General features: G+C 38.3%; 1 protein-coding gene across 2 annotated transcripts in view; it reads right to left on the bottom strand.

Moving 5' to 3' along the window:
* Positions 1 to 14,440, bottom strand: part of Afg3l2 (AFG3 like matrix AAA peptidase subunit 2) — a 641,759-nt gene extending 627,319 nt beyond the window's left edge. For both annotated transcript variants that reach the window (XM_090383564.1, XM_090383565.1), the window contains exon 1: positions 14,181 to 14,440. In XM_090383564.1, coding sequence (XP_090239690.1) covers positions 14,181 to 14,366 — 186 coding nt within the window. In that variant the 5' untranslated portion in view covers positions 14,367 to 14,440. The remainder of the gene's footprint in view (positions 1 to 14,180) is intronic.
* Between the last annotated feature and the right edge of the window lie 314 nt (positions 14,441 to 14,754).

The raw sequence follows: 14,754 nt of genomic DNA, 5'->3' as shown, positions 1-14,754 counted from the left end.
CCGTTTTTCTTCCAGCTCGTGTATTAATGATCTTAGTAAAACACCTCCCACCATTCCCAACACGCTCCATTCAATGCCTCCTGTGGTCTACCGCCAAAAGGATATCAGAAGGATTTTGATGAATCTCGATGCTAAGAAAGCTCCAGGTACTGATGGTATTTCTCCACTTGTTCTCAAAACCTGTGCTCCTGAACTTACTCCTATTCTTTACCGCCTTTTTTCACTTTCTTATTCCAAACGTGTTTTTCCTTCTGCTTGGAAATTTGCTCATATCCAACCAGTTCCTAAAAAGGGTGACAAATCCCTCCCATCCAATTACTTCTACTCTTTCTAAAGTAATGGAGAAATCAATTAACTGCCAACTCTTAAACTACCTAGAAACCTTCCATCTGATCAACGATCGCCAGTATGGATTCCGTCAGTGTCGATCCACTGGTGGTATTCTGGCTTATGTTACCCATTTATGGACTAATTCAATGGAAAGGTTCGGTGAAACACAAGTAGTTGCTCTTGACATCTCAAAGGCTTTTGATCGTGTTTGGCATAAAGGTCTCCTAAACAAGCTTCCATCTTATGGTTTGCCAACTGTCTGTTTTTAGTAATTGGTTATCCAGTTTTCTCTCCGATCGCTCACTTAGGGTGATGGTAGATGGCTCTCTGTCTTCTATCTTCTCCACTAATGCCAGTGTCCCCCAAGGTTCAGTTCTTTCCCCCACTCTTTTCCTCTTGTATATTAATGACCTTCTTCCATTGACTGGAAATCCTATCCATAGTTTTGCCGATGATAGCACACTGCATTCCACTTTCCATTTTGAGAAACCTTGTCCTGCTCAATCAGCTTCAACTTCTGGAAAATCTGCTACCAATTCCTTAAATGCCGATCTTCAGGTAATTCTCCAGTGGGGCAAAGACAACTTAGTTGATTTCAACTCTTCTAAAACTCAGTCTTGTCTTATATCTCGCAAAAAGGATTCTTCTGCTCCTATGCTTATCTTTAGTGACACTCCGATTTCTAGGCAAAATGATATATCTCTTTTGGGGATTACCCTGACTTCTAATCTCTCTTGGCATGAGCACATTACAAATATTGCTTCCTCTGCATCTAAAAAACTTGATTTTCTCTTTCATTCTCGGCGTTACTTTTCTTCCAAACAGCTGCTCTCTCTGTATAAATCGCAAATCCGCCCTGCCATGGAATATTGTTCCCACATCTGGGGTGGTGCCCCCAAAACCTCTCTCAGGCTTCTTGATTCCATTCAGAAGAGGGCAGTTAGGTTAATTAATGATTCATCTCTAACAGAGTCTCTCCACTCACTTTCTCGTAGACGTACTGTTTCTGCTGCATGCCTCTTCTACAGATACTTCCATGGGCACTGTTCTTCTGAATTGGCTTCTATAATTCCTGCTCTCTCTTTCAAAACAGTCCGAACACGTGCTGCCACCAGCCAGCATCCATTTACTGTCCAACTTCAAACCCACAGAACCAACTTTTCATCTTCCTCATTTATTCATTCAACTGCTGTTTTCTGGAACAACCTTCCTTCATACATATTTCCTGAAAATTACAATCTACAGAAGTTCAAGTCCAATGTCAACAAGTATCTTCTTTCGTCTTCTCAACCTCCAACCCAAGCACAGTACTAAGTACTATAGGTTCTAATACCTCTCGTGTTTGGGGTTCACATAAAAAAAAAAAAACTAATTGATATTTCTGTTCATCGACTTTTTTTTTTTTTATTTTGGGTTGTAAAATTTAAAATAAAAAAAAATAAGAATTCAATAACAAAGAACACAGTATATGCAAATTGCAACCAACATGATATGTGCAAGTGAGATACGGAGTAATAAGTTTACATAGCTTAAAAAATAGGAATGAAGAGGAGAAAAATAGGAACGATATTCTGAAAATTTGTTTTTTTATGATTGAACATTTCAGGGAAGGGGCAATATATTTCACCATAATAATTTAAAAATACACAGAATTCTGGCTAACAGTATTATTGCAAATGCAATAAGATAGAGTTTACTACTCATTTATAATAGATTACATTAACAGAAAAGCCAATAAACACAAAACTGCAAATTGTTTTTAGTGTTTCATGTTAGTGAGCTCCAGAAATGTGCTTTAGAAAAATATCTTTTAGGATAGTGCAGCATGTGTGGCTCGAGTTAAGGGACACTTTTTTGAATCTAATGTGACTTCTCCACGTGCATAACAGAAGTCATCCGAACTATTCGCAGAATGATTTTTTTTTTTTTTTTTTTTGTTAGTTGTTGGCGCATAGGCTTCTGTGACCATAATGCACCTCCCAAAGTTTTTGCATTTTACTCTGATTCAAGCCCGAGGTGGGATTCAAACCTGCAACCTTTGGGTTGCCAGGCAGGCAGGAGATAAATAGCTTAGTTAAATAGCAAAAATTTCAACTTCCGAAGTCTTGGAACGAATTATCAAAAATAAGTTGTTGTTCAGTTCACATTATATTTTCACAATATGATAGTCTCTGTAACAGATTAATATCATAAAGAGATTAATATCATAGATGATCTATCGAACTCTTGCAAGTAGAGATAGGGTAGGTGATAATCCCATTATATAAGGCTTTTGTTAGACCACATTTGGAATACTGAAAAGGTGCAAAGACAGGTAACTCGCCTGGTGAGATCAGCAAAAGGGCATCCTTATGAAGAAAGACTTTGAATATGTGGGTTGCAGAGTTTGGAAACTAGACACCTTAAAGGAGATTTGATTGAGGTGTTTAAGGCTCTGAGAGGCATCAGTAAAATGAAGGAGGACGAATTTTCAAGATTATAAATGATGCTAAAACTAGGGGACATAAATTCAAGTTACGGGGAGGAAATGTTTAGATTGGACGGCAGGAAGTTTTATTTTAGCCAGCAAGTTATAAATTACTAGAATAAGTTGCCTACATGGGTGGTAGAAGCTGACAGTTTGGTGAAATTTAAAGGTCATCTGGATAGTACCTTCGGGTCAGGGAAGCGCATAGGATGATAGGTTTAAATTCCTTTTCTTTTATTAATTATTATTATTTATTTATTATTATTATTATTTTTTTTTTATCATTGTTTTATTTATTTATTTATTTTTTTTTTTGTCTGGTGCAACATAAGCCATAGGCTTTCTTGCACCATGTGGCCATTACTAATACTAAATACTAAGAGGGGGCCCACTATACTTCACCATGAGGCACGGGACAAATTGCAGACAGTGTATTTGGGTACGTCACTGTCCACTTTTTCTTCATCGTCATCCCTTTTCTAATAGTTTTCTAATAGGAGGCCCCATACAGAAGTAACAATCTGACATGATTTGTTGGCACCCGCCATATCACAGGCACTGCAAAAGGCATCAAATGTGTCATTTGATTCAGCCTCAAGTTAAAATTTTATGAACAGGTAGTGCAGCATGTGTGGCTCGAGTTAAGGGACACTTTTTTGAATCTAATGTGACTTCTCCACGTGCGTAACAGAAGTCATCCGAACTATTCGCAGAATGATTTTTTTTTTTTTTTTTTTTTTTGTTAGTTGTTGGCGCATAGGCTTCTGTGGCCATAATGCACCTCCCAAAGTTTTTGCATTTTACTCTGATCCAAGCCCGAGGTGGGATTCGAACCTGCGACCTTTGGGTTGCCAGGCAGGCACTTTACACACCTGGCTAGCCCAGTCGGCCGCACAGAATGAAAAAGCATATTAATCTAGCATGAAAGAAACAAACACTGCACAAAAATTATGAATCTCACAGAGAACAACTACTAACTGAGAACAAATCACCCAGTATCTAGCCATATTCGAGGATTGAAGACTGCACGATTGAAGACGCATTTGAGGTGAGAACTTACCACATGTGATCACATGATGCAGAGAGGTGATAGTTGCCGATCAGGTGATAAGAGCATGGTGGTACTGAAACTGCAATGTTAGCATTAGCAGAGGCATATTGTGGAAGAAAGCAAGCTTATTAAACATCAGCCAAAAACTAGACAAACATTTGGAATAAATGTTTGTCTAGTTCTGTCTTGAATTTATTTAAGCTATCAACTTCCACAACAGATGGAAGCTTGTTCCAGCAATAAACTACCCGCTGGCTAAATGCAAATTTCTACACATCTATTCTACAACTGACTTTTCCTGAATTTCAGTTTATGCCCCCTCAGGTTTATAATCTAAGCAAGTGGAAGAATCCCATTTGCATTGGGCCTGCTCAATGCATTCAAGGCCTCATACACCTCAATCAGATCGCCTCCCAGGTGCCTACTTCCCAGATGCAGCAATTTGCTAAACTTTGCCTTTCTTCGTTAAGAGCACCCCTTTGTTCCATTCCCCAATCTCATTGCCCTTCTCTGTACTCGTTTCAGCAGCTCTACATTGTTCCTAAAATGAGGACTCCAGACCTGTATACAGTACTCAAGGTGTGGCCTGACCATTGCCTTATACAAGGGGGCAATCACCTCCTTATCCCTGATAAAAATATTCCAGTATATCATTGTAAAGACCCCATGACCTACTCTGGCAATTTCCTTTGCCACCTCCTTTAATATAACTGAATAGATCCCATCCACCCCAGGTGCCTTTCTTATGTTTAACTTCAACAATTTCTCCTCCACTTTGCTGCACAATTACCCACAGGTCTCCAACCCCAAGTGTAACACCACACAGTTGGTACATGCCCAGGGGCTCACATCTGGTGAATATGGGCTTGGCACACACACACAGTCCTGAGCTGGATATTAGCATTCTTCTTCCCAGAGAGAGAGAGCGAGAGAGAGAGAATTCTCTCTCTCGCTCTCTCTCTCTCTCTGGGTAATTCAAATTTTTTTTTTTTTTTTTGGCTGGTGCAGAATAAGCCTCAGGCTTCCTTGCACCATATGGCTAATAACAATAATAATTTCTCTGGGGTTACTGCTACCCATATGCTGTACTTTACATTTGTCAATGTTAAACTTCAGTTGCCACTTCTCAGCCCATCTGCCCAACTTCTCCAGATCCTGCTGAAGCAGCATTCTATCATTAACAAACCCTGCCAACCTATGCATCATCTTCAAACTTTGACATTAAGCTTAATATATACATTCATCAATATCATTGATAAATATAAAAAAAACGATCTCCCTAGAAGATATTGAGGGCATTTACATCAAAGCCAAAGTTGGCAACATAATGGTGCAATTGGTAGGAATCTACCTACCACCACCTGTTAAAATTAACACCTTAAAAAAACTTGAGAAGGTACTTGAACCCATTCTTATCTCCTCGAGGAGTGATGTCAGAACAATAGTGCTAGGTGACTTCAACACTCACTTTGAGCATGGACTGGGCAAGGAAGACCATTACAATAAAAATAGCCACCTATTGCAGTTTCTGAAAGATATGTTTTTATACTCAACCTGAAGCAAAAATGCAAACTCCCCAACAGAAAAGAAACTCCTAAACCTGGTCTTCACAAATTTTGACATAAATATTAACTATACTCCCAATTATTTCCACTCGGATCATCTAGCCTTATTGCTTGACTTTGATATCAAGACCAAATATATCAGCCATGAAGTCAGGGAATGCTCCTTCAATTTTAGGAGAGCCCCCTGGGACAAAATAAGAAATGAAATCTTAAATGTCAACTGCAACCATTATTTAGGAGTCAAGACCCAGATATAATTCTGGATATGCTGTACAACAACTTAGACCTAATTATCAAAAACTATACACCCAAGAGCCATGCAAAGGCAAACACTAATAAATTTCCTATGTGGTTCACAAAAGAAATCATTCAATTACTCAAGAAAAAACAACAAATGTTCATCAATTTCAAAAACACACAGAGACATGACATTTACATTCAGTTCTCCAATCTACAAAGGCAAATAAAAAACAGTATCAATTTGGCTTACCAAAATCACTTAGCTAACCTACAGAATGCAATGCTAAACAGGCATGATATGGGTCCATTCTGGAAGCATTGTAAAATGGGTTATAAAAAACACAAAAACATGAACAAAATGGAGACCATTCAATCAGATCAATTTGCAAATTTCTACAGTGAACTATATACTGAAAAAGCTGATCACAGCAGTAAGCTTGATAACACCTCTCCCTCCTCATATTTCAGTAATACCCTGACACAATTTGAAGTCAATGCAGAGACTTTATTGAATACCCTCAACAAATTTAAATTAAGTTATGACACAAACACCGGCAGTTTCCCCATGGCAGTCTGGAAACACTGCTTTGTTGTATTGCAACAACAACTTATACATCTGATCACAGCCATTTTCAATAAGGGATCACTCCCCGGAATATTAAAGGAAACCACTATCACCCCTCTTTTTAAAAAGGGGGCTAAAAACACACCTTCCTCATTTCGACCCATACACAAATCTAATCCCCTAAGCAAGATCATTGAGAACCTACTTTACTCTCAACTCTGCTCCTTCATGAAAAATAAATTCAGCCACATTCATCATGGCTTCCTAATGGGCAGATCAACTGTGACTAACCTACTCTCCATTGAACATGACATAAAACTTAGCCTTGACAATGACAATAAGGGGTAGAATTTTTTTCAGCCTGGACTGTACTTGTTAACAGGAGAGATTGCTTCTACAGGGATGGGATACACTTAAATAGAAAGGGTGCAAGAATTTTTGCTGATGCTGTCGAGGCAGTGTTAGGTGGGTCGGAAAACTGCTAGTTGGGGGGGATACAAGGACTAATAGATTAACAGTAGCCACTGGCAGAGGTGGAAGTGATTCTTGCACTGCTTCTATTCAAATGAGCAGAAGTCTGAAAAACAAGATGCAGGATATTTCAGAGACTGCTGGTAGTCATTGCGTTACAAGTAAACACATGGGTTGTGTTAGGGTAGCTAAGAATAGAAACAGGTGCATGTATACCTGCGTGTACACCAATGCTAGGAGTTTGGTAAATAAATTTGATGAATTTGAGGTATTGCTCAAAACATCAAAGGCAGATATTGTTGGGATATCAGAGACGTGGTGTCACACAGATATAAGTAATGCGGAACTGGAATTTGGGGAATACAATGTATATAGAAAGGATAGACAGGACAGGAGGGGAGGAGGGGTTATGCTATTAATTAAGAAACACAAAGTCAAAGGAAGTGAAGCCAGTTGACATTGATGGACAGGGCAGTGTCGAGTCAGTTTGGTGTGACATAAGCATAGGGAAATCAAAATTGAGAGTAGGAGTGTGCTATAGGCCTAATGACTCTGATGAGTATAATAATATATTGTACAGGGAAATAGAGTGGGCCAGTAAATCAGAGAGTCTTATAATGGGGGATTTTAATTTCCCAGATATTGACAGGAATTTGTGGGTTGGTCACTCGCACACTAGCAAGGCTTTTGTGGATTTATTGGATGATTGTTTTCTACATCAGCATGTTCGTGAGGCAACAAGAGGGAGCAATACTCTTGATCTGATTATCAGTAGTGATTCTTCATGCATTAAGAACCTGCAGATAAATGAACCACTAGGTGGCAGTGATCACAGTGTGTTGAAGTGGGATTTACTCAAGGAGGTAACTACCATCAGAGGTAAAGGGAAGGGTTTTTGTTTTCGTAAAGGCGACTATGATGGTCTGAGACAGTATTTAAATTCTATACAGTGGGACCAACTGATGATGTTACCAACAGCAAACTCAAAATGGGAAGCATTCAAGGAACTAATCTTGGTGGCTACCAGGCTTTACATACCAACTAAGAAATATTGTTCAAGGTTTAGGCCTAAATGGATGTCAGATGGACTAATGAGACATGTGGCAGAGAAGAAAAATGCATGGGATACATACAAATTAATGGGTGACATGGAAGCCTATGATAGATATAAGTTGGTCTGTAACCAAGTCACAAAGGAGATTAGGCAGGCAAAGGCAGACTACGAAAAATCCTTGGCAAAGGATGCAAAGAAAAACAGAAAGGAGTTCTTTACATACTTGAACTCGAGAAGGAAAGGGATGAATCAGATTGGTCCACTGGATATTGATGGTTCAACAGTTGAGGATCCTGCTCAGGTGGCTAACAATCTAAACGAGTATTTTGCATCTACATTCACGCATGAGGAGTTATTCAGGAAGGAGAATGATGTAGGTAAAGTAAACATTGGCAGTGAGCTGGATGATTTTGTAATAACTGAGAGGAAAGTGGAGGAGAGATTGTTGAGGATAAACATAAAAAAGGCACCTGGGGTGGATGGGATCTATCCAGTTATATTAAAGGAGGCAGCAAAGGAAGTATGCAAACCCCTAGCCATAATTATGAGAGCTTCTTTGGACTCAGGGGAGGTACCCATAGACTGGAGATGTGCAAATGTAACCCCAATTCACAAAGGAGGATCAAAGGCTGACACAAGTAATTATAGACCTGTTAGTTTAACTTCTGTTCCAGGTAAATTAATGGAGGCACTGGTTAAAGAAGCACTGCAGGATCATCTAGACAAGAATTCAGTTATAGCTCAGACGCAGCATGGTTTTGTTAAGGGCAGGTCTTGCCTGACCAATTTGATTGGATACTATGATGTAGTCACAAAAGAACTGCATGCAGGGAATAACTTTGATATTATATATTTGGATCTTAGAAAGGCTTTTGATACTGTTGCACATGGAAGAGTGCTGCACAAATTGGAGCAGTGTGGCATTGGAGGCAAATTGCTGCTATGGATAAGGGGATGGTTGAGTGGCAGAAGACAGAGAGTGGTAATCAATGGACACTGCTCAACGTGGACTAATGTTATTAGTGGAGTTCCTCAAGGTTCAGTGTTGGGTCCATTGTTGTTTTCGGTGTTTATGAATGATATTGATGATGGGATATCAAGTTTAATGACTAAGTTTGCAGATGATACAAAGGTTGGCAGGGTCGTTAAGGACACTACTGACGCTATGCTGCTGCAACAGGATCTGGAAAGGTTGAACAGATGGGCTGAGAGGTGGCAAATGAAGTTTAACATTGACAAATGTAAAGTACTACATGTGGGTAACAGTAACCCCAGAGCAATGTATCAACTCTGCGGTACTACACTGACAGTGGTGGAGAATGAAAAGGACCTGGGGGTAATTGTGCAGGCAGATATGAAGTTCTCTGAGCAGTGCAGACGAGCTGCAAGAGTAGCTCATGGTGTCTTGTCAATGATATACAGGAATTTTTCTAGCAGGGATAAGGGGGTGATTATTCCCTTGTATAAGGCAATGGTTAGGCCACATCTTGAGTACTGTATACAGGTCTGGAGGCCTCATTTCAAGAAGGATGTAGAGCTGCTGGAACGGGTACAGAGAAGGGCAACAAGATTAGTAAATGGAACAAAGGGTTGCTCTTACGAAGAAAGGCTTAAGTTTTGCAAATTACAGTCTGGAGACTAGGCACCGGCGAGGTGATCTGATAGAGGTGTATAAGGCTTTGAATGGTTTGAGCATGCTCAATGCCAATGGGATTCTTCATCTTTCTCAGAATAATCACCTCAGAGGGCATAAATTCAAATTGAGGAAGGACGGATGTCGGATAGATGTGCGGAAATTTGCCTTTGGCCAGCGGGTGGTTGGTTGGTGGAACCGACTTCCATCACTTGTTGTTGAAGTTGATAGCCTAAACAAATTTAAAGCTCAACTGGACAGGTATTTCGAACGAACGGAGGGGTGAAATGGGAGAGGGTTTTTTTTTTTTTTTTGGCTGATGCTGAATAAGCTTGCTTTCTTGCATCATATGCCTCTACTAATGCTAATGATAATCAGATAGACATTACATACCTTGACCTACAGAAAGCCTTTGACTCAGTACCACACAAGTTGCTTTGCCTCAAATTAAAGAACATAGGTCTATCAAGTAATGCCTTATCACTTATGTCTAACTTTTTTGAAAACAGGAAAAGCAGAGTTCATTTTGAAGGAACATACTCCTCCACTTTCCATATACAAAGGGGAGTCCCACAGGGTTCTCCTCTGGGGCCACTACTCTTTGCTGTATATATTAACGACATACAAGATTGTATGCAACATGTTGACATCAAAGTGCTCTCATATGCAGATGACTTGAAAATATACAAAACCATCAAAACAACACAAGACTGTGAATCACTGGAAAATGGACTAGACACCATCACCCGATGGATCACAAACAATGGTCTAACACTAAACTTAAACAAATGCTGCACCATGTCTGTCACAGACTATCACAAAAAACACAAGATTAATTATCCCTATAAAGCTAATAATCATGAGCTATTGAGAATACACGAGGTTTCAGATTTGGGAGTATGGTTTTCTGAGAAGGGAAACTTCAACACACAAATGTAAATAAAACTACAGCTAAGGCCTCCAAATCCCTTGGACTGGTTAAAAGAATCTGCTTCGATTTCACCAACGTACAGCTCATAAAAACAGCTTGCATAATGATCATCAACCCAATTCTAGAATATGCCTCACAAATCTGGAATCCTCACACCAAAATTCTTATAAAACAACTGGAACGTATTCAGAAATCCATAGTCAGATTCCTGGTGTACAAATCTAGGTTGGAATTGAACACAAAATCCTACAATGAATGGTGCATTCACTTCGGGATTGTACCACTCTACCAAAGAAGAGCTGCGGCAGACTACAAATTCCTAATGCATCTCGTGGCTGGCAAGCTCGATGCCCCCGAGCTGCTCTACCTCATCAACTTCAGCTGTCCTCCAAGAGTCTAGAGAAGACAAAATATGCTGGCCCAAGAGCCATTCAGAACTGATCAACTCAGATTCCATTACTTCAACAGAACTGCAAAATTGCTGAATGAATCCAACATTGATATCCTAAATGAAAACATTAATATCAAAAAAGAGCTACAAAGGTTTTACAATCAAACTAATAGAGAATGAAAATAAATGACTAATTTAATAATAACAACAATAATAATACTATAAAGATAGGTATACCTAGCTTTAACAAAAAAAAAAAAAAATTTTTTTCTTCAATGAACTAAGATAAGAAATAACAATTAGAAAAAAAAAAAAAAAAAAAAATAGGGATAACAATAAGAATAATAACACAAAGCAATTAATGCAACTACTTAATGTGAACTATCAAGAAAAGAAAACAACAAAATGCTTAGAAATACTAATTTCTCTGTTACCACAGCTTTGCTAAAATGCAAATCACTTGTAACGCATGATATGCATTGTATATGTTGTAAATTGATCTTGTATATTTGAAATTGTATATTGATACCTGACATTGTGTACAGATTGTAAATAGAAGGATTACTATATTGCTACTGTCAAATTCCTCCTCTGTAAGGCTGTTTTGGAGTAATAAATAAAAAAAAAATAATAATAAATAAATAAATAACAATGGGCCCAACACCGAACCCTGGGGAACACCACTAATAACATTGCTCTTTATGGACTAATGTCCATTGATTACCACTTTGTCTTCTTCCGCTCAACCATCTTTTTATCCATTGTAGCAACTTGCACTTAATGCCATACTGCTCCAATTTGTACAATAGTCTTCCATGTGCAACAGTATGAAATGCTTCCTGAAACCCAATTTTGAAAATCAAAATTATTTTTTGCATTCAGCTCCTTTGTGACCACATCATAGTATCATCCAAGTTTCTTGCAACGACCGACTAACTGGTTAAAATAAATTTAGTAAAATAAATAAATGAAATACACAAAAAATAAACAGATAAAATAAGATAAAAGCGTTAAAATACACAGAAGCTTTCGAGACGAAGTGCTTCTTTATCATCACATTTATTTTATGTATATATCATTTTTTTATTTTAATAAATTTATTTTAACCAGTTAGTCGGTCGTCGCAAGAAACTTGGATAATATGCAACCCAACGCAAAAGGCCTGTTTTCTAACTCACAACATAGTATCCAATCAAACTGCTCAGACAAGACTTCCCCTTAACAAACCCATGCAGTGTCTGAATTATTACTGTAGTTTTGTCTAGATGATCCTGAAATGCTATTTTAACCAAGCTCTCATAATTATCTCTAAGGACTTGCTTACTTCCCTTGCCATCTCCTTTAATATAACTGGATAGATCCCATCCACCCACGTGCCTTTCTTATGTTTAACAATTTCTCCTCCACTTTGCTCTTGGTTATTACAAAATCATTTAACTGTCTGTTAGAGTTTGATAAATATCTCGTCCTCTCCTCCTTGAATAACTGCTCATGTGCAAATGTAGATGCAAAATATTCATTTAGTTTGGCAGCTATCTGAGAATGATCATCTACATCACACCATTGATATCAAGTGGATCAATGTGATAAATCCTCTTCTTTTTAGAGTTCATATAAGTAAAGAAGTCTTTGCTGTTTTTCTTTGCATCCTTTGCCAAAGATTTCTCATAATTTGCCTTAGCTTACCTAATCTCCTTTGTGACATGATTACAGACTGGCTTATATCTACCATAGGACTCTGTCACCTTACAATTTATATGCATACCATGCATTTTTCTTCTCAGCCACGAGTCTCATTGGTTTGAATTTTCTTTGCAAAGGATTCAAAGGATTTTCTTTGCATCCTTTGCCAAAGATTTCTCATAATTTGCCCTAGCTTACCTAATCTCCTTTGTAACATGATTACAGACTGGCTTATATCTACCATAGGAGTCTGTGTCACCTTACAATTTATATGCATCCCATGCATTTTTCTTCTCAGCCACGAGTCTCATTGGTTCATTTGATATCAATTTGGGCCTAAACCTAGAACTGAATTTCTTAGTTGGAATAAAAAGCCTAGTAGCTTCCAAGATACTTGCTTGAATGCTCCCCATTTAGAATTGGCTGTTCGTAACACATCATCATCAGTTGGTCCCACTGTATAGAATTTAAAAAAAATCTGAGACCACTGTAGTCACCTTTATGAAAGAAAATCCAACATCAGTACACAGTGATCACTACTACCTAGTGGTTCCTTTATCTGTAAATTCTTGAATGTGTGAATAATCACTGCTGACAATCAGATCAAGAGTGTTACTCCCTCTAGTTGCCTCCCTAACATGCTGCTGAAGAAATCAATCAACCAATAAATCCACAAAAGCATTGCTAGTGTGCAAGCAATCAAACCACAAATTCCAGTCAATATCTGGAAAGTTAAAATTAGCATTAGTAGAGGCATACGATGCAAGATAGCAAGCTCATGCAGCATCAGCCAAAAAAAAAAAAAAAAACCTCCCATTTCATCCCTCCATTCGTTCCAAATGGCTGTCCAGCTCAGGCTTAATTTATTTAGGCTATCAACTTGCACAACAAAAGTTATACGTCTGTTCCACCAATCAACTACTCGCTGGCTAAAGACAAATTTCTGCACATCTACTCTACAACTGCCTTTCTTCACTTTGAATCTGTGCCCCCTCAGGTTCTTAATCTGGGCAAGAGGAAGGATCTCATCAGCATTCAGCTTGCTCAACCCTTCAAGTCTTTATACACCTCAATCAGATCAACTCACAGGTGCCTACTCTCCAGGTGCTGCAATTTGCAGAACTTAAGTCTTTCTTGGCACACCAAAGTTCAAGTCAATATCTGGGAAATTAAAATCTCCCATTATAAGACTCTGATTTACTGGCCCACTCTATTTTCCTGTACAGTTTCCTAATGATTCTGATGAGTATAATAAGAAACTGTACAGGGAAATAGTGGGTCAGTAAATCAGAGTCTTATAATGGGGAGGATTTTAATTTCCCAGATATCGACTGGAATTTGTGGGTTGGTCACTCACACACTAGCAAGGCTTTTGTGGATTTATTGGATGATTGTTTTCTACATCAGCATATTTGGGAGGCAACAAGAGGGAGTAATACTCTTGATCTGATTATCAGTAGCGATTCTTAATGCATTAAGAATTTGCAGATAAAGGAACCACTAGTCGGTAGTGATCACAGTGTGCTGAAGTGGGATTTACTCAAAGAGGTAACTACCATCAAACACTGAAGTGAACTTTCACACACTAGCTAGCTTGAAAAAAAAAAAAAAAAAAAAAAATGTATAAGCAAATGACAAGTGAATACGAAGTAACCTACAAGCCAGCAGAATGCAATTCGTTTTCTCCCAAAACGAGAATCAGAACTGCGTTCAGATGAAGAATATATCCATGATTAACAAACTCTTAGCTAATCGGAAAACCAATTTAAAATCTACTACTATAATTTTAATCAACTTACTCGTCGTTTCAAGGCATGACTACGCGGATATAACACAGTAAAAGCTTTAAACATTCCTTTGTCTAATTTTAAATGAGCAGTTGCGAACTTATAAGCCATATTTCTAAGACAATAAAGGCGGTTATGTATTCTTAAAAAAAAAACCTTGTCACATGGATGAGAGAATATAATATCTGCATAAGTCATCGGTTTTATTGTGAGACTGCATTTGCATCATTCACCTACAACCATAACGCAATGCTTCTCCGCGAATTATCCAACCAGTGTTGCCAACTCTTAATAATACTTCCCGCTAGGCGCATGCTCAAAATCCGCTATTTTTAACACTTAACCCGCCAACTTTTTAAATTTTCATTTGGGTTAAATCCTATTAATGGGCGCCATAAAAATTTTAAGACCCTACATTATGTCCAGACAGAAACCTCCAAATTGCATATCAAATGCAGTTTATTCTGAGGAAGAAGTCAAAAATAACAACTACCGTTTAACGGAGTTGATGAATTTATGCAGTGGCAATATTAATCACTTGATTTCTTGGTTGACGAAAAATCACATTTTGCAAAGTACAGCTTTT

This window comes from Mastigoproctus giganteus, chromosome 10, assembly GCF_048544385.1.
Source record: "Mastigoproctus giganteus isolate SK-2022 chromosome 10, ASM4854438v1, whole genome shotgun sequence".
NCBI lineage: Eukaryota > Metazoa > Arthropoda > Arachnida > Uropygi > Thelyphonidae > Mastigoproctus > Mastigoproctus giganteus.
The sequence above is the reverse complement of the archived record's forward strand: the minus strand, read 5'-3'. Positions and strand labels throughout refer to the sequence as shown.